The sequence below is a fragment of the Polyodon spathula genome, chromosome 3 (assembly GCF_017654505.1).
Source record: "Polyodon spathula isolate WHYD16114869_AA chromosome 3, ASM1765450v1, whole genome shotgun sequence".
Taxonomy (NCBI): Eukaryota; Metazoa; Chordata; class Actinopteri; order Acipenseriformes; family Polyodontidae; genus Polyodon; species Polyodon spathula.
The window spans coordinates 84,830,228-84,850,707 of NC_054536.1; the positions used below are offsets into that span (position 1 = coordinate 84,830,228).

Genomic DNA, 20,480 nt, shown 5'->3' on the forward strand with positions numbered 1-20,480 from the left:
AAAGTGCCCAGCCATTTAGAGTGGCGGTATCAAAAACACAAGCCAAGTTTCAAGAAACCATTGGGGCAGCCTTGGCCAGCACCAAGCAAATAGGCACAACTGTAAAAGCGTTGGTGGGTCAAAGTTGTCCCAATTGTCTCTACTAACTTGGCTTGTGTTTTTCATGCAAGTTCGATCTGCTTTTATTGTTTTATTGTGGGACCAACAGGACGTATGGAATACAATCTGCTGTTTTGAAAATGGCTGTTGCTATGCGTACAGCTGTTGTACATATTAAAATAATTCTATTTTTCCGTTGATGTGTCACATGACTCGAAATTACGTCATTATTCTCCAGGAAGGATAGGGGATATAGCAGCTGGAACAATAACACGTGTACGGCTGATGTGACACACTGTGGCTACAGATCTTACATTGAAGCGCCACCTGATGATGATAAACAATGTATACACATGGCGTGTAAATGCTGTGGTAACAACAAATTCAAACAAACATATTCTGTAATTAATACATATTTTAATAACCCATTGCCAGGCAGCTGTGGATTCTTTGGCATCTAAGGAGTAGGTAATGGTCTTGTTGGTCCCATCAATAATTTATCTATAAATATGTTTCCAATAATAATGTAATTATGAAAGCGCAATGTCAGCAGAGACTTAAAAATAAAATCTAAGATGGCTGCTGGGTGAAAATTATAGGTTCAAATCCCACGTATACCAGACCTTTTTTTAAATTTATATAAAGAAACATATTTTTGCAGGCAAATGTTACATTTTAAAACCGAAATAAATCATTTAATATACATGATATAGACATCACAATACGTGCATTCCCTAGTATATATCCATGTTGACAAAACAAGTTAATTACCATTAAACTCTGATGTCCTGTAATATACATATGTGTGGATAAAAATGCCTGGGGTTTGTAATGAAATACGTTGGGAGAGAAAGGCAATTTTTTTTACCTTACTTTGACAACTTACTTACTGTATGACAGGTATTGACTTTTCTACATTTCACCTAATAGTGTTGGGAACTACAAATTAAAAGTGAAATGGTCCTTTTGGCTTATTTACTTTGCTGTGCCAGTACCCTGAAAACATGTAAACTATCCTTGCTGTATCTGGGAGTTCTTATGCTTTGCTGATAACCTGGCGTGAGGAACTAACATTTCTCAATACAAGCTCCCCTTACTGATTAAAATGCTTCTTTTATGTGTTTGTTATACTTTGGTTATTTCTGCACTATTTGCAATGTCATCTCGTCATGCAAAAGAAAAAATGTTGCATGGGCAAATATATTAGTTTTACATCAGTTATCTCTAGTTGAATGGGCACTGGCTGCATTCGAATAAAGTAAATGGGTAAATATAATCTATTGATTAAACCCTTACCCTGATACCATGTATGATGTCAAGGAACAAAACCACTGACTGCTAATTTAAATTTTTTGATGTGGGGGGGAAAAAAACAAAAACAACCAAAAAAAAAAAAGTTGACAAAATTATAGCTATTACTGCTTGGGTAATAAAGATTCTCACATTAAAACAATATAAAAGGTTGCATCATGTAAAATCCCAATCTATTATTAATGACTGCACCAGCTATTAAAAGAAGATGGTTCATTAAGTATAAAAAATAACCTTGCAATGACATTCTTCATCTTCGTATTAAAAAACAATAAAATGCATTGACAATAAAAAAAAAAAAAAAATGATGAAGGGATTTGGGTGATTTAGATGAGAAGTCAGCTGACTCTACGGATATACACATGCTGACTTAATGGACGGGTTCTAAACAGACTCTAGATTGGCAAAAGCTAAAGTGTTGTAGCTGCACAGTATGAGCGCACAGCACAGAATGTGACAGAGTGCCCAGTTGCTAGAATGTACCAGGATCCGAGAGCTGTTAGTGGGAGGGAAGAACAGGTCCAGACACAAATCATCTGGCAGACTGACAAACACCTGCTTTAAGGCCAAGCAGTGCCGTAGGTAGAAGAAAGGAGGAGGGAATTGCTATATTTCTAGGGAGGGTAGATGGCGACGTGGCATAAAGAACACTGGTCTCCCAGGAGCCAGGGATTTTAGTTATTTTGCCGTGTTTGTTTACTGAATATACTGTAAAAGAGAACACACTGACGTATTAGCTTCCATTGGTTTGATTTCATTATATTACCATATTCTACTTAGTAGGCCACCCCTGATCAAGCTATTGTCCTAACCCAATTTTTAATGTTCACATTTTCCATTTTTTATAATTATGAATAATATTTTTCAATGGTTAACTGTGGTTAACTCCCTGCATTGGATAACAGCAATACATTGATCCATGTGTACAACATTAAGAACACAAGATTTATTTTTTTCATGCAGCACTTGCCCCTTTCCTAGCAAACAAATATAAATTAAACAACCACAGTCTCCTATTGGACTTCTCTTTGAAAGAGCATATGTCACTCTGACTGTTTCCATCTTAAATTGGTATAAAGTACATGCTGCTCCTGCATAAAACTGGTACACTTTGCTTGTGTTATTAAACTCTTCAGTGTAGGTCTAATCCAAGCAAACAATGTGTACTTTGTTTGCAGGTTTTTATAGTTTATATTTTCCATGTTTAACCTGCTTCAGAATTACTGATATTACTAGTTATTTTAATAATTAATGTGGTAGAAATCTAAAACACATTTTACATACCAGGAAATACATAAATAAAAGAAAACATGAAAAAGTTAATGGGTCTTCAGATCCTGCAACGACTGTGATTCATATGTGCCACATTTGGTTTTCAAGAACCGTAGCTGCTGCAGGTACTCTTTTAAAAAAAAAAAAAAAAAAAAAAAAAAAAGAAAGCAATCGTGCCCATCGATGAAGGCTCTAACATGTGGTAGTTGACCATGACTGGTACCACAAGGTAGAGTCACGAGGCGCGCTAGTGCTATTAGAAAATAACTGTTTTACTTGTCAGAGCTGTTTATAGTTTATCTAGACAGTGCGATATCTGAAGGAAACAATATTACTGAACTGTTCGTGTCTCGGTTTGTTGTTGTTGAAAGATGCTCAGTCATGGCGACAGGCTGTGATTAGCTAATTCAGCAGTTGTGGGTACAGGACTGGTTGCTTTCATCAGTTAAAAGTAGTCTTGACTGGCTTGCTTTGGTGGCAAATGTATTACATTTGGACCAGTTGTGTCTTTGTTTAGTATTTGCTGTCCAATAGATGTGAACTGAGCTTTCATTACAGCCAGTCAAAATGAAAAAGCCGGCACTTGCACGGATTGATTTTAAGTTTGATTCACAAATGATGCTGTGAGGTTCCAGTGGGCATCTACTGTCTGATACAAGTTCGCTGGATCATTTTCTAAATATTGTTTTTATCTGTACCACATGGCTAATAAATGTGTTTGAATTATCCATTTAAAAAAATGAAAACATGTTGAACTCCCACCAGGACGTCCTACAGAATACTGAAACTATGAATGAACTTAATATGTTGTTTTGCATACAATTTGGGAAATTTATTTTTTCTTACTTTGATAATGCCCATATTTTTGCCCCCCCTGAGTCAACACTGAATTTTATTTTAACTCTATGACCCGGGGGAATGTACCTGGTAGAATCCGGCTCACCTTTCTGTTAATATATTTCAGGCTGTTAATTTGCTGGTATGTACATACTTCAGAGAGAGTAAAGCAACATTAATGTACAGACTTGATTATTCTCAATAATTATTAATTATTCTTTACTGATCATTGTATGTACCCGCCAACTGAATGAGTTTTCCAGCAGGTGTCACCATCTTATGTGGTCTTGGACCCCAGCTTGAGAAAGTATATCACCTACCTAACACTTTTTCTGCTAGGTACAAATTTTTCAAGGCTAAGCCAAAATTAAACAGGAATGCTTTTTACGCAGCGAACATCATCCATCACAAGTCTACTAAAAATACCTAAAACAGGTTTTTTTTTTTCCCATCTATAAACTCAGGATAGTATCAAGAGAATGAACAAAAGCATATGGCAACTCTGTTGGGTTCTGCAACCATAGAAACCAATACACAGCAAAACTGTATTTATTTATTTATTTATTACATCAGTGTTTATTTCTGAGATGGCCTTTTTAGCACAACGTAAAAAAGAAATGTGTAAATAAATAATGTTTAGGTTGTCTTTTGATGCAAAGTTTTATACGGTTACTCGGTCCCCGCTATAAATATCACAATGAAAAACCTTGCAATTCCAGGCCCCTTTAGCTAGCCTTTCAGTCCCTTTCTCTTATGCAGCCTCCCTTCACAGTAGCCTGTCTTTTTATTTCTTTGTTTTAAGTGCACAGTTGCTTCAATTGCTCTACTTCTGGTTGTTGTTTTTTTTTGTTTATTTTTTGAGGTACAGGTTAAAACAGTGATGGTAAAATAACAGGAATTTTTCTGTCACTTCAGAAAAACAGCATGGCAAATGGGGTATATGTTCTAAAGCCTAGTGACAAAGGAGGTATTTGAGAGTTGTTTTTTTTTTTCTTTTTTTTGCTTTCCATTTCCACATTACATTAATGCATTTTGCATGATCCAGTTTGAAATTTCATTATGTTTTAATTATAAACATTAGGTGTTGCTCAAAAAGTTGTAAAAAGGATGAGCTGACTCCATGATTCATACCCCCTTAAGACATCCATAAATTATTTACTGCAATATCACAAAAAAATTAATCTTGCAAGTACTTGACCTTTAAGTTCTATATTACTGAAACAAGCTAATCATTTTTCAAACACTTTAAAACCTCTGTTGTAGCTCTAGTCATAATTCGCAAGGTTATCACATAATGCGGGATGCAGTCAATTTTAAAGGTGAAGGTTGAAGTGGGACAAACCCTACAGCTGGTGACAAAAAATTCCACTTTGCCAACCGCCAGATCACTTGCCAGTAATTTACATATTCTTCTAAGTTAATTAAACCATGGAGGCAAGTGCCCCCCACCTCTGATCCTAAATTCATATTTTAATTAAACATTATGAATTGAAAAAAATTAAAAAGGAACTATGTAATAAGACAGTGCTTAAACTTATACAGCAATTTTAGCCTGTGCATTACACAATGTGAACAGAATGGAAAACAAGCACTGATAAGGAAATAAAAATCACTTAATTAATTTCAATTTTAAATCACATACTTGTCAGTGTGGTGGCTTCCTGAGTATTGGTCACATGCTGCCATGTGACATGCAAATGACTACCTAGGAGAGTTGTGAGATGCAGATAAAGTAATGCCAAAATAATTGGGTTGTGTAGGAGTAAAATGGTACTGTCATCAATGCCATTCCTTACAATTCTAAACAGCAGTCATTTAAAAGAAGATACACTGCACCTGTTAAATTGCTGTGATAATTGTATGCTTGTTGACTGTAGTCCTCGGCTGCAAACTCTCTCCACATGAAAGCAACCACACCAGAAATGTAATAATTGTAATGCTGTTTGATTCTTACATGATAAAAATTGAACATTTTAATATGTTACAGCAGCCCTACTCTTTTTAAAACAACTAATTTTATAATATTCAAATAAGGCAAGTGATCATATATTTCTTTAATATTGTTTCAGTAGGAATTAAATCTGTCCACAAGATCTGAGCAACCTGAAATCTGTCATTTTACAACTCATGTCTGGGTATAAACTGGTTTCCACCTACCACCTCCCAGTGATGGCAAAATAAGAGGAACTAAGCAGTTTGAGCTGCTGTTGTCTGCATACAACATATATCAAAGCCTTCCCTGTCTGCTTTTGTGAATACCAAGTTAAGGTCAAAGAAAAATTATTCACTATTGCATGATTACAGCATTCAGACAAATATATAAAACTATTTCCAAAACTATTTTTATAACCATGGGTCACAAAGACGGCTGCAGTGGGTTACGTCAGACCAGAAACAGGAACCAGGAAATAAACAACAGAGCGGTGGAGTTTGGTGAAGCTGAGCGATTAGTTTCGCTCAGCGTGTAATAATGAAACAGACAGAAAATAAAAGGTTGTAAAGACAAAACACAAAGGACACAGAACTTTCGCCAAAATAAAGACAAACAAAACGGACTACACAGACAAACACGACGAGCTGATATTTAACTTATTATTATTATTATAACCTCCGTCTCCAATCCCGTTCTCCACTCACTGAACACACAACCCAGAGTGAGTGAAAACATGCTGCTTTTATGCAGCTGTACCAAGACTCGATTGCTAATAAATCATTCAATTGAAGTCTCAGTACAAATGCACGTGATTTAATAAAAGTGCAATTTCCTGTGCTCACATATTTTTACATTTTACCTGCACATGAAGTAATGTGCAATCCTCGTGCCCAAATACAAATATACATTTGAAACACTTGTGTTAACACAGACCCATTTATATCCTGTGTACCAATGACTATACACCAACATTAACACACTACCCGTAACATACAACACAAATAAATAGCCCAGGGGCGGGGCACTTTGCCACACCATGCTTAGTTAACTAACAATCTTCATACAATGAAACTCACCTGCACATTTTGTCCTGGCTCTAAGAGCAGGTCCAGGGGCCCCGGTGCCACCTTCCAGAGGTCGTGTGAGCAGAACGCTAATTTCATATTCTGTATCTGGATCCAGGTGTCCGATTTTGTGTGTACTCTTGTCTACCGGCTGGTTGTCGATCAGGCCCCCAGACAAGGTGCGATACTCTACCTCCCTCTGTGTGATCGGGCCATCTCCGTTGATGGAGTTTGCATTGAGCTGGATCCACAGGTACGTTGCCCCGACTGCTGTGAGCTGAGGTGGGGCAATTGGAACGGGTGGCTCTGTAAAACAAAAATGCAGAGACTGTTGTAGCATCTTTTTTTTTTTTTTTTTTTAAAGCAGATTGGGAAGAATTAAAATAGAATCCAGTGCACAGCCATGCATTTTAGCTAACCCTCACATTTTGTTTGTTTACTGGTACTGAAACTGTAAAGCAGTACAATTTTGCAATAATGATCTACAGTGAACAGTTTATCTGGCTTTACGCTAATGGCTGAATACCCTACTTCTTTTCCCTCATTCATTTTTTGCATGACTACGGCATTAAAATATTTCTCATGTTATTTTCATTTCTAGTTCATATAGTTATTTTCACATAAAAGGGTAAAATTGCTTTATATAAACAATGTACTTACTCCAGGTATGTCTGAGCTGCTACTATAATTGAAACTGAGAGCGAACAGAGTATACCAAATAACCCCACCCTAACGCCCCCCAAAAAAATCTTCAGAAGAATACTATATGCATTTACTGGTTGGGTTGCATTTGTACAACATTATTGAAGAGATTAAATACCCTTTAAATTGAATCACATTGATTTACCAGCGATTCAAATCTTGTGCTTTTGTTTTAGGTTCAATTCAACTGAATGATGTGTAAACACAATATTAAATCCAGGTGCCAAATAGCAGCTGTAGACAGTTGCCTGTTCAGTTAATTAGTTAGCAGGCCAGGCTGCTATTCACAATGCACACTTAGGAGTTTATGTAGGTTTATAGAGGTTACAAGCTTACACTGATTAGATTTCAAACTTAAAAAATTAACAATTAAATATCGACTTTAATTTATTACCTCTCACCCCAAAGTCTGTTCTCTATTTCTTATGACTGACTGCTGAATGGTTACACATAATATTTCAAGAAAAAGTCCACTATTTCAGTGTCACTTAATTCCACAAATGAACACGAGTGTGCCAATTTAAGAGTATTTACTCAAATAAAAAAAATTAAAAAATGCTGTTTTTCATACTTATTCTGTTGAAATGCTATTGCTAACTGTGTTTTTTTTTTCTATCACTAGATTTATAAATCATCCCTAATGCTATGATCGAATACTTGTATACAGTTACCTGATGATCATTTGTCAACATTTGTCCATAAACAGGTAAATCTTACAGCTTTTTTTTTTTATTTATTGGTGAAATGATCCTACAGAGACATGTAATTTTGTTGCAATTTTACAGTGGTTTATTATATGATAATATAATATCAATAAATGGCTAGACACACAACATTATTGTTGGTTGGAAAATCACCAAGGATTTCAATTATGTTTTCATTTTATAACAAATAAATAATTCAGTAGTGGCATGTAATACATTAACTTGATTGTTCAATAAAAAACACCCATAGGTAAACATACGTCCACTTTACGCACACTTGGTTTAGCTCTGCTGGGTTTTCTCGGATTTCCCACATCATGCAGGTGTCACAAATTACTGGCTTGAAGACTATGTTGATGTTTTTTTTTTTTTTTTTTTTAAGTTTAGTTTCTTCTGCAGCTGTCAACCTGCTTTCAAACTGCTTCTAAACTGCTCTGCACTTTTCCACGCCTGTACTTCTCCCACGCTGTCGCTGGGAAGACTGCCTCGTTTATAGCTGCGTTGTTCTGCTGTGCTGTTGGCTCCTCCCCTCGCCCGTGTCTCAGAACGGCGCTGAATTTGAATCAGCTGCTCCGAGTTTCAGCTTGTTTGTTATCATAAAAACACAAGCGGCTGTTTGACTTTGAGCTGCAGTGTTTCCCCAATGTCCTGTGTTTTCTGATTAAAGCAATTAAAGATGCAATTTCTCCTTACTACTGCTAAACTGCTCTACACTTTTCCACGCCGGTACTTCTCCCACGCTGTCGCTTCCACTCCAAGTGTGTGTAAAGTGCCGTGCGATCCAGGACTTGCATAAACTAGTAAGTATGCTAGAAATGAAGCTGGAAGAAATGAGACAGCAACAGGATCTTGAGAAGCTGGCACACCCACAATTCATGGAAGTCTGCATCACCCCTAACAGACTGAAAGCCACCAGGGAGAGAGAAGGTCAGAACAGCTGGGTTCAGGTAGGCAGAAGCAGGGAAAAAAAGAAAATTCGTCAAACACAACCACCAGAAATCAATTCAACCAACAAATTTGAGTCACTTCAAAATTCTGATGAGCAAAACCAACAACAAGAGAGCGAAAGGAACAACATCCAGGACCCTATTGACAGTGGTGACCAGACAGCAAAAAAAAAGGGAGGTCATGATTTTTGGGGACTCCATATTGAGAAACACAGCAAGTTCAATTCGCAGTTTGGACCCCCTTACTACAACAATGTGCTGCCTTCCGGGAGCCTCTGTCAAGCACATCACTGAGAACGTGGACAGGCTCCTAGAATGAACAGGAGACGACCCGGTAGTCGTCGTCCACATCGGTACAAACAACATTGGAAGAGACAGACCAAAATTCCTGCAAAACAAATTCAGAGAGCTAGGAAGGAAATTAAAAGAGAAAACCAAAACTGTGGTATTTTCTGGTATACCACCGGCACCTTGCAAAGGACCATATGGACAGCTGGAGATAATTAATCTAAACGCATGGTTGAAGACGTGGTGCACACGGGAAGGCTTCACCTATCTTGATCATTGGACCACATTCTACAACGAGGACTATCTGTATAGACGGGACGGACTGCACTTAAATAACAAGGGAACCAGTCTACTTGGAGAAAAGATCCTCAAACAGGTTCAGAAGCATTTAAACTAGAAAGGAAGGGGGGGGGAATCAACAAGGGGGGGGGGGGGAGACCGCATCAAAACAAGGACAACAACTCAGGTAAGACAACCATTAAATGTATTTATCTAAATGCTAGAAGTATCAGAAACAAAATTTTAGAACTTGAAGCTACTGCACTAACAAGTAACTATGATGTGATAGGTGTTACAGAAACTTGGTTGTCTGAGAGTGATGGGGACGAATATAATATTTGTGGGTATACACTGTATAGGAAAGACAGGCAGGACAGAAGAGGAGGAGGGGTAGCGCTATACATAAGAAACAGTCTTGAAGCCCAGGTGTTAAACCTGGACAAAGAAAACAAAGCCAAATCAATATGGGCCAGAATAACGGACAAAAATTCAAAGGGCATAATAATAGGAGCATGCTATAGACAGCCAGATTCATGGTGAGCAAAATAATCTGTTATACAATGACATTAGAAATGCGTGTAGCAAAGGAGAAGCCATACTAATGGGGGATTTCAACTTCCCCCATATAAAATGGGAAAACCCGGTGGGTAGCACGAAGGATGAAATAGAAATGGTGGAAATGACAAATGACTGCTTCCTAACACAATTTGTCAAGGCACCGACTAGAGGGGAGGCATGCCTTGATTTAGTCTTTTCAAATAACGAAGACAGAATAACTAAAACAGAGGTCAGAGAACCAATAGCAAACTCAGACCACAACATGGTCTCATTTGAAGTGTTTTTTAAAACCCCAAAAGTAATTACTAAAGCTAAGGTTTACAATTTTAGCAAACTATGAAGGTATGAAACAGAGACTAACAGAAGTAGATTGGAGTAAAAAGAGAAGGATGGTTGTTCTTCAAAAATGTAGTACTAGAGGTGCAAAACAATTATATCCCTAAAGTAGACAAATCTAAATGTAAAACTAAATTGCCAAAATGGTTTAATAGATCAATTTAAAAAAAAATATTTAGCAAAAAAAGGCACTTTACAGAGCATTAAAAAGGGACCAAAAAAAGTACACAGAAAGAGTACACAGAACTGCAAACGCAAGTCAAAAAGGAAGTTAGAAAGGCCAAGCCACAAACTGAAATGAACATTGCTAAGGGGGTTAAAACCAATTCCAAAATGTTTTTCCAATATTACAACAGCAAGAGAACATTCAAGAGGAGGTTAAATGTCTAAGAGATACAAATGGCAAAATCGTAGATGAAGAAAAAAAAATAGCAAATATATTAAATGATTACTTTTCACAAGTTTTTACAAAGGAAGATACTGACAACATGCCCCACGTCATCCAATTCCTATCCAGTTTTAAATAACTTTAGCATAACCGAGGCAGAAGTGTTAAAGGGATTAGGAGCTCTTAAAATAAACAAATCCCCTGGGCCGGATGAGATCCTCCCAGTAATACTCAAAGAAATGAAAGAAGTTATTTATAAACCGCTAACCAAGATCATGCAGCAGTCTCTTGACACACAGGTACCGGTCTCTTGGTACCGACAGACTGGAAAATTGCAAACGTAATACCGATCCACAAAAAGGGAAACAAAACTGAACCAGGTAACTACAGACCAGTAAGCCTGACTTCTACTATATGCAAACTTATGGAAACTATAATAAGATCCAAAATGGAAAATTACCTATATAGTAACAGTAACCTGGGAGACAGTCAACATGGTTTTAGGAAAGGGAGATCGTGTCAAACTAACTTGCTTGATTTTTTTGAGGATGCAACATCGATAATGGATAATTGCAAAGCATATGACATGGTTTATTTAGATTTCCAGAAAGTCAAAGTCCCGCACAAAAGATTAATTCTCAAACTGAACACAGTAGGGATTCAAGGAAACACACGTACATGGATTAAGGAGTGGTTACCATGTAGAAAACAGAAAGTACTGATTAGAGGAAAAAACTCAGAATGGAGTGTGGTAACCAGTGGTGTACCACAGGGATTAGTATTAGGCCCTCTGCTATTCCTAATCTACATTAATGATTTAGATTCTGGTATAGTAAGCAAACTTGTTAAATTTGCAGACGACACAAAAATAGGAGGAGTGGCAAACACTGTTGCAGCAGCAAAGGTCATTCAAATGATCTAGACAAGATTCAGAACTGGGCAGACACATGGCAAATGACATTTAATAGAGAAAAGTGTAAGGTACTGCACGCAGGAAATAAAAATGTACATTATAAATATCATATGGGAGATACTGAAATTGGAGAAGGAATCTATGAAAAATTTTGTTGACTCAGAAATGTCATCTAGACAATGTGGGGAAGCTATAAAAAAGGCTAACAAGATGCTCGGATACATTGTGAAAAGTGTTGAATTTAAATCAAGGGAAGTAATGTTAAAACTGTACAATGCACTTGTAAGACCTCATCTTGAATATTGTGTGCAGTTCTGGTCACCTCGCTATAAAAAAGATATTGGTGCTCTAGAAAGAGTGCAAAGAAGAGCGACCAGAATTATTCCGGGTTTAAAAGGCATGTTATATGCAGACAGGCTAAAAGAATTGAATCTGTTCAGTTTTGAACAAAGAAGAATACGCGGCGACCTAATTCAAGCATTCAGAATTCTAAAAGGTATTGACAATGTCGACCCAAGGGACTTTTTCTACCTGAAAAAAAGAAACAAGGACCAGGGGTCACAAATGGAGATTAGACAAAGGGGCATTCAGAACAGAAAATAGGAAGCACTTTTTTACACAGAGAATCGTGAGGGTCTGGAATCAACTCCCCAGTAATGTTGTTGAAGCTGACACCCTGGCATCCTTCAAGAAGCTGCTTGATGAGATTCTGGGATAAATAAGCTACTAACAACCAAATGAGCAAGATGGGCCGAATGGCCTCCTCTCGTTTGTAAACTTTCTTATCTTCTTATGTTCTTAAATAGGAATAGGACAAATAAACAACACAGACAACAGTGAGTCATTTATGGCATCTTACATGTACATTGTTAATTAATTAGTACAACAGATGCATCTTATGCCAGCAGTATTGTTACACAAGGCTTTCTGACACAGGCAAGTTAGCAGGGCAATTTCCGTGCAGAAGTGATTTTAATAAGTTCTGTACAGTTTCATTGAAGAATGAATGGGTTTCCGTAGTAGGATTCTCTGGGTTCTGCACCATGAGACAATGAATAACCTAGTTTTTTTCTCATTTTCACATCAATAATACAAGATAGACATTTATTAATAAAAACTATATATACTCTGTGGTTGGATTTCAGCTCTTTGGAAACGTCCCTAACCCCACCCTTAACACGGTTCCCACCGGGACAGACACTGCTGCTGCAGGCTCTCCTCCAGTTTGTGCCATCCAAGTCTGCTGTGCTTCCTAGCTGAATCAAGGACCTGTGCATCTCAAGCATTCCCCTCCTTCGAAGCTATCTGTCTTCTCTTTGCAGAGAAGAATGCCATTAAAAAAAAAAACAAGAAACTGTTGTTGTACATCAAACTCATGATTCTCAAAATACAAAAGGCCTGAGTGTTAAAACATATTTAAAAATCCACATTTTGTGTTCTATTTGTTTACACAAACAAATGGACATCTATGTTGGCAAAGAACAAATGTGTATATTCATAAAGCAATACAAAGCGAGTAAATGCAAAGGACTGGAATGTTTGTGCATGGATGCTTTGTATACAAACATGTACCCAGATCGGGAAATTTAATTATTATTTTTAATCTACTGTTTTGCATCATCCACTCTTGATACTGTGTGAATGAAGATCTGAAATGTGGGTATGTGCCCTCTCACTATGGGGAACCCTGTGTAAAGCAGAAGTACATCTCACTGGTATAAGAATTAAACTAAAAGAACAAATATAGCCCACTAATACCTTTAAACGTAATGTCCTGAGAAGGCCTTTTCAAGTTAACACATCTCCTAAGAAGCAGTGGCTGAAGCAAGGGCCCACAAATCTAGGTCATTTCGTATACAGATGGCTGCCCTCTTATGCCCTTCTTTAAGGCCCCCAAACTCCTCTCTAATCCCAGCTTCCATGCAAAATCAAACTGGTTAATGCGTCTGAATGTCATATTCTGACAACTTCTCAGACTCATCTTTGCAGAACTTGAGGTAACATACATATTCATCTATAGACATGCAGTGTACAGCAATAACTAATTGGCTGGCCTAATCAGTTTCGGGGGCTGGTAAGAAACCTCCTGCTAAACAAAATGACAACAATGTCACAATAATTGGTCAATCTGGCAGGTCTTATCCCCGGCCCAGGATTAACTAGAGATAAAGTGACATTTCAATCTAGTTACCTGACAAACTAAAAAGAGAGCTTGTAAAGCTGTATCAGATGGCTTGACAAGTCAATGGGTCCATTCAGTCTTGTGTCATCTTTGTTACTTGTTCTGTGAACAGCGTCTGTTCCTTCAAAAGCACTTGGAAAACCTGATCAATACTATGTTTTCTTGCTGTAGTCGCGGGGACGTAATATAACAAAGTGGCGAGAAAGAACTGTGTTTCATCTAACACTGTGTGGCAATAAAAGTCCCTGTACCATACTGATTGTACTTCGGATAAATTAACTTTTTTTTTTCACATACTTTCTTTGAGTCTTGCTAAAACAAGAAGCAGGAGACATTTAAAAGTGCATTGTTTTAGATACTGTTTTTAGTCTCACTGTTCTGTGTTACAACCTGCTGGCAGTTGCTTGGGAGCCTCATGAAAAATAAACTCAATGAGAAACATCAATTGATTGTGTGCACTTGAGGAGCATTACTGAGATCTGAAAAGTCTGACTGCATACAGCTATGGCCAAATGTTTTGCATCACCTATAACTTTAGGATTTATACATAATTTATATATATATATATATATATATATATATATATATATATATATATATATATATATATATATATATATATATACACACACACACACACACACACACATGAACATAATTTTGATATTTCATTTAATATCATGTAATCAAAGAAACTACAAAATTATATCGCAAAAGTTTACCGGAAGGCATAACAGTAGTATAGTATTTCAAGATTTCGAAATGTCATATACCTCCAATACCTCCTCATCAACCCATTAAAAACTGAAATCCTTTTTTTCACCTCCCCCTCCTTACCCCCACCCTGCCCCACCATCTCATTGCCTCCCTTGTCCCTCATTCCATCCCTCTCTGCTCATAACCTCGGCGTCATCTTCAACTCCACCCTCTCCCTTTCTGAACATATCTTGGCCATAACACACACCTTCCATTTCCATCTATTCAACATCAGCAAAATACGTCCTGCCATTTCCTTTTCTGCTACTAAACTCCTGGTTTAAACTCCTCATTTTCACCTGCTTTGACTACTGTAACTCCCTCCACCTCTGCCTTCCCTCTTACGCTTATACACCATTGCAACAAATTCAAAACGCCTCTGCCAGTATCATATTCAACCTCCCCCATTCCTTCCACACCTCCCCTCTCCTCCTCCAGCTACATTGGCTCCCTGTCTATTTTCATTGCCTGTTCAAATTCCTTACCCTTGTGTACAAATCTCTCCAGTCTTGCCCCCCCTTATGTGGCTGCATTGATCACCTACTATGTTCCCCCACGTCCCTTACGCTCCCAATCACTATTGTCCTTCTCGGTCCCACCCTTGCCCTGTGCCCAATCCCGTTTCCGTTCCTTTTCCCTTCTTGCTCCCCTTCATTGGAATAGACTCTGTTATCCTAAAACAGTCACCCACACTACGTAGTTTCCGCTCCTCCCTCAAAACGCATCTCTTCTCCCTACCCCATCCTATTAATACTCCGGGCCCCTGACCTCCTGTTGTGACCCTGCTTCGCTGACCCTGACCTAGCCTCTGACCATCTGCTTTCAATTAAGCAAGTAATCTGTCTCCCCACCCCCACCCCAATAAACTTACATTCTTTTTCAACCATTTTTCTTGATTGTACCGTTTTGTTTAAACTTGTAAAGTGCCTTGGCTAAAGGCGCTATAAAAATGTAAATAAATAAATAAAAGGGTAGTCAGTGATTGATGTGTTGGTTGGTGCTGTATCTCTGGGACCATTTGTTGTGTGGATTTGAACCACAGAAAATATTACAAACATGTAAGTACATTTGTACTGTTATTTTTCCTGTAGTATTAATTTACCATACTGTCTTTTTTTGTTTTTTTTAATATGCTTTACTATACTTCTCAGGGCTTTACAAAGCGTACCTATGCTTCCCCATGCATTCACTACGCTTTGTCACACTTTTCTATGCTTTTAATAAGATAAGCATTTATAAGGAATATCCAGATGGTTGGTAGGCTGACAGACAGATTCCTCCATATATCCCATATTATGTTACTCTCAATAACGTGTGAGAAAGAAAGTCCAACCAAGTTTCATCCCAGTTGGATTGGATGTCTGTGTGTACATAAGTGTACAGTAAGTACATGCATACAGGTGCTTGACTAGACTTTCTTTGGTGGGAAAATGCATTCCCAGTAGAGAATACATAACACATAATTTTTAAGTAGCTTTGGGCCATTGCATTGTTAATACTGTACCTCTGAATAACAAAGTGGGGGGGGTTACACGACACACCACAGCAAGCATCACACAATTTAAAACAATAGTTTTATTAGGCAGGGGAGGGAGGATACAGTTTGCATGCAATTCAGATTATTGATAATGAGGGATGCAGCTTGTGTCACCATAACCCTACCTCAAAAGGCACAAACAACTATTGTTTTGCCTATCTATGAGTTCTATATATAAAAGGTTTATTACCCCTCACTGTTTCATGCATGTCAAATATTAACCATAGGACCAAACTGAACTCTTCAGAAAACAGCTATAAAATTAAGGTTGTGTGACGGATTTATGCACGCGTTATTTTCAATGAAAGGGTGAGGTCACGCTCTTTGTCCTGAAGGCAGCCTAATGAAAACAGCGGCACAGACCATTGATATTTCCATAATTACCCGAACACACCATTAAATAAATCTGCAAAGAAATAAATTATAATAAATGAAAACAAATTTGATTATAACACTGGACTGTTCCATCAGTCAATGCACCCTCTGCAAATGTTGTGACTGGTTCTGGTTACTTGAGTAAATTGTAATTATATGCTACAAAAAAAGGTATTAAACTGTAATCCTGCAGACTGAAAAGACTAATCAATCAAAAATGACTATGATTCAAAATATAACAGGTTTTAAGATGTTTAAACTTGATCTAATCTAGAATGTAAGTCAAAAGGCACGACCCTTCACGTTTCAAGCAAACTTCCAACTAGAAAAGGCTTGCCTGTTTGCTTTTTAAGAATTAGTTCTACCTTTGGAAACCTTTATATGTATGGCTTTATCTAGACAGCTCTTACACATTGTTGTGGATATATTGTGGTTTCAGATGGAAATAAATTCTGATCACTTACGTCTTACAACCAGTTCAGCATAATTTGACAATCCAACTCCTTTTTGTGAGTGAACTAAACAGCGATAGCTCCCTGTGTCTTGCTTAGTTGTGTTCACTACATTAAATGTAGCTAGGAAACGACGTGTGTTCAATGGCTTGATGTCCTTCATTGGAGCTTCCTGCCCAGCAATTCCCTATAAAATGACATGAATGAAAAATCAGTTCAACAGTCTTCAGAAACCGAGCTAATATAAAAATATGGAGCTCATTAGACGAGACCAGTGTTGCGAGGATTTCAACTCATTAACTCATTAAGTTCCTTTATTTCTTTGTATCATCTTACAAACACAGCCATGATGAATCCTAGGTTATCTTCTATTGCTGTTGAAATACTGCCCCACATCCATTTTCAACTCTCCCTTACAGTGTTGCTTTAAGGCAACACAGTTTGAGGAAGCCTCTGAATGTGAAGAAGTGACAGTAATGCAGCTAACCACCTGTTTCTTAAAACAACTTTATATCTAAACTCAAAGGTTGACATTTATAACAAAAGTTAATTTCCACTGTCAAGAATTTATTTTTTTTCCAAAGCAATACAAAACAGTATATCAACATATTGTATGCTCATTTGTTCAGTTGAATATGCCACTGACACTTTGACGAAACAAGATAAATATCAGCTGTTACTTTTTTTTTTTTTCATTCCTGCAGACGATGACAGATGATTTACAAAGAATCTTATTTGTATCTACAACTGTCTGGATTTATTTTTTATTTTTTTGCTATAATGTAGTACAGTAAGATCATAACAACAAAAGGAACAACTGTTTAAATGCGTTTTCCATCTCTGAATATAACCTGCATTGCCCACAGCCACAATATGAGAAAGAAGGCAGATGGGTAACATGTGTTAATTGTAAATATTTCTTCATTAGTGTCATCAAGGGATTTATGGTATGTGAACGTGTGTGTTTTATTGCAACCACTCATGAGGACGTGTTTGCTAAAATGACAAACTATCTCACCAATGACCTTTTTAACCATATGCGTATGCTGATCAGTTCTGACAGTTTGCTTATTAGACAAAGCCAAGGCGCAGTACACCGAACTTACCATTAGTTTTCCTGTTTAAGGTCTAATAAAGTCAACCAGAACTCTGTCTCAATAAATACAGGTAACGTAATCTGCAATCAGCACTGTATTTGGCTGCATTTCTTTAATTTATTAGAAGAACAAAATATTAATATGGTACATATTGTACTTGAGAGTGTGATGCACCTTTTGAATGTTTATACCCTGTATCCTTCTTAGATCTTATTTTATTATTTAAATAATACTGTATATATCGCTACCCTATAGAATTAACTAATTTTGCATCATAAAATCATATGAAACCTACTGAATAATGTGACGTTAACATATTGAATTACATACCACTTTGCAGTTTATACTTAACATAAAAGTGACAAATTGAAAAATGTGACACATGAAATACTGTACTGCTATTATGGCTAGGGTAGACTTTTGCGATATCATTTTGTAGTTTCTCTGACTACATGATGTTAAATAAAATATCTAAATTATGTTCATATAGTTTTTTTTATTTTTTTTTATTATGTCTCAATCCTAAAACTCTAGGTGATGCAAAGCTTCTGGCCATAGCGGTCAATATAAATACTACATATTTGGACAGGCACATTGCATTAGCTTTCCATATACATGCCTTCATTGCTTGAAATATCTTCCTCAACGTACATTTACCAAACAAATGGTATTTACAAATGCCAAAAATGTATAGCACATTATCAGCAGCTTACATATATAGGATATAATCTCCAACGGTGGATCGGAAATGTGCTGATGGCGTTCTGGAAGCACCTGACAATCAGCTTTTCGTGCCGAAATTTTTTAAAAATTTATAATAATAATAATTATAATATAAAGGAATATATTATAATAATATTATAATAATGATAATATAATAATTTACTCCAATTAATGTTTTTTTTCAATACACAAAAGCATTTTTTGTTTTGTATCTGTAAATTAAAATCAACAGGCAACAGTCAATAGTTTTGCCATGGCAATAGTCAAGCGTGTTACCTGTAACCAGAGCCTGTAGGTGTCTTTGGGCTGCCCGTTGGCTGAACACTGGAAAGTAGCTGTTTGCCCAGCATTGACCTCCACACCTTTTATATGCAGGAAGTGAGGGGTGTTTACTGGGGGAAAAAAAGAAGAAGAAATGTAAGGTTTTTATTAGAAATCCCAGTTTTCTCCTTGAGGTCCTTCAAAGTAACGGGGGTAGGATTTTTCTTAAAGGTCACAAACCCCACATCTTCACCACCACTCCTGCCCATCCATATGTTTATATAATTTTAAAATAGCCTTTCTAAAACATAACACTGCAAAGCAACCTTTAAAATGTCTCAGTACTTTAGATTAGATTTCAATTGAATTTCAGTTAAGAGCCCTGTAGAAAACCTCCATCACGGTAAATTATGTTTATACAGAAATGTCTTACAAGATGAATGAAATGAAGAATAATCTACTTGAAGGAGTTATCAATATGTTGAGTTTCAAACATTATAAAATAACACCAAGCAATCAAGTTCATAAAGTGTGATAACCATACAAGGTAGTCTGGTGGTCTCTTCACAGGAATTCCTAAACATGCAGACAGAATATTCTGTCCAGATTCAATTCAGCAGCTGGCAGTGAACGGATGGAAAGTAAAACAAGGTAGCAGAATCATACATTCATGGGAGCAGACTCCTGGCACCACAGACACGAAACAGGCTGAAAAGTTTATTTTTCTTAAAACAAACTGGAAATCAGTTTACTTTGCTGCCAGCCACATCTGGTGGGTAAATGTAACTGTGGACTGTGCAAGTGTGATATGTGTGGTACAGGATCCACTTCAGCTAGTATTCAGCTACGTTTATTCAAAATGTGCACTTTCATTGCAGTGTTCACCTTCTATTATTATTATTATTATTATTATTATTATTATTATTATTATTATTATTATTATGTATTTATTATTTCTTAGCATACACCCTTATCCAGGGCAACTTACAATTGTTACAAAACATCACAGTACAAATGATCACATTACAAAATTTCACATTACAGAATATCATATAACAGATAAGGGAACTTATAACGTACAGTAAAATCAGTAGAAAATAAGATCAAATTAAAATAAAAGCAAAATAAAGAATACAGTAAATAATTACATTTAAGAGAGAGTATGACTAAGAGCAGTTAACTGTGGCAAAATGCCCCACCCCTGAGTAACTTATTTGTGTGGTATGTTACGTGTAGTATATTAATGTTGGTGTATAGTCACTGGTACACAGGATATAAATGGGTCTGTGTAACACAAGTGGTTTAAAATGTATATTTGTATTTAGACACGAGGATTGCACAGCACTTACAAAATGTAGTAATATGTGAGCACGGGGAATTGCACTATTAATTCACGTGCAGTTGTACCGAGACTCCAATTGAATGATTGATTAGCAATCGAGTCTCGGTACAGCTATATAATAGCA

At 36.9% G+C, this 20,480-nt stretch overlaps 1 protein-coding gene across 9 annotated transcripts in view; it reads right to left on the reverse strand.

Moving 5' to 3' along the window:
* The window catches only part of LOC121313538 (receptor-type tyrosine-protein phosphatase mu-like), a 273,535-nt gene that overhangs the window by 140,300 nt on the left and 112,755 nt on the right, over positions 1-20,480 (reverse strand). For all 9 annotated transcript variants that reach the window (XM_041246205.1, XM_041246206.1, XM_041246204.1 and 6 more), the window contains exons 5-7: positions 19,030-19,145; positions 16,946-17,120; positions 6,529-6,822 (exon numbers count right to left, since the gene is read on the reverse strand). In XM_041246205.1, coding sequence (XP_041102139.1) covers positions 6,529-6,822; positions 16,946-17,120; positions 19,030-19,145 — 585 coding nt within the window. The remainder of the gene's footprint in view (positions 1-6,528; positions 6,823-16,945; positions 17,121-19,029; positions 19,146-20,480) is intronic.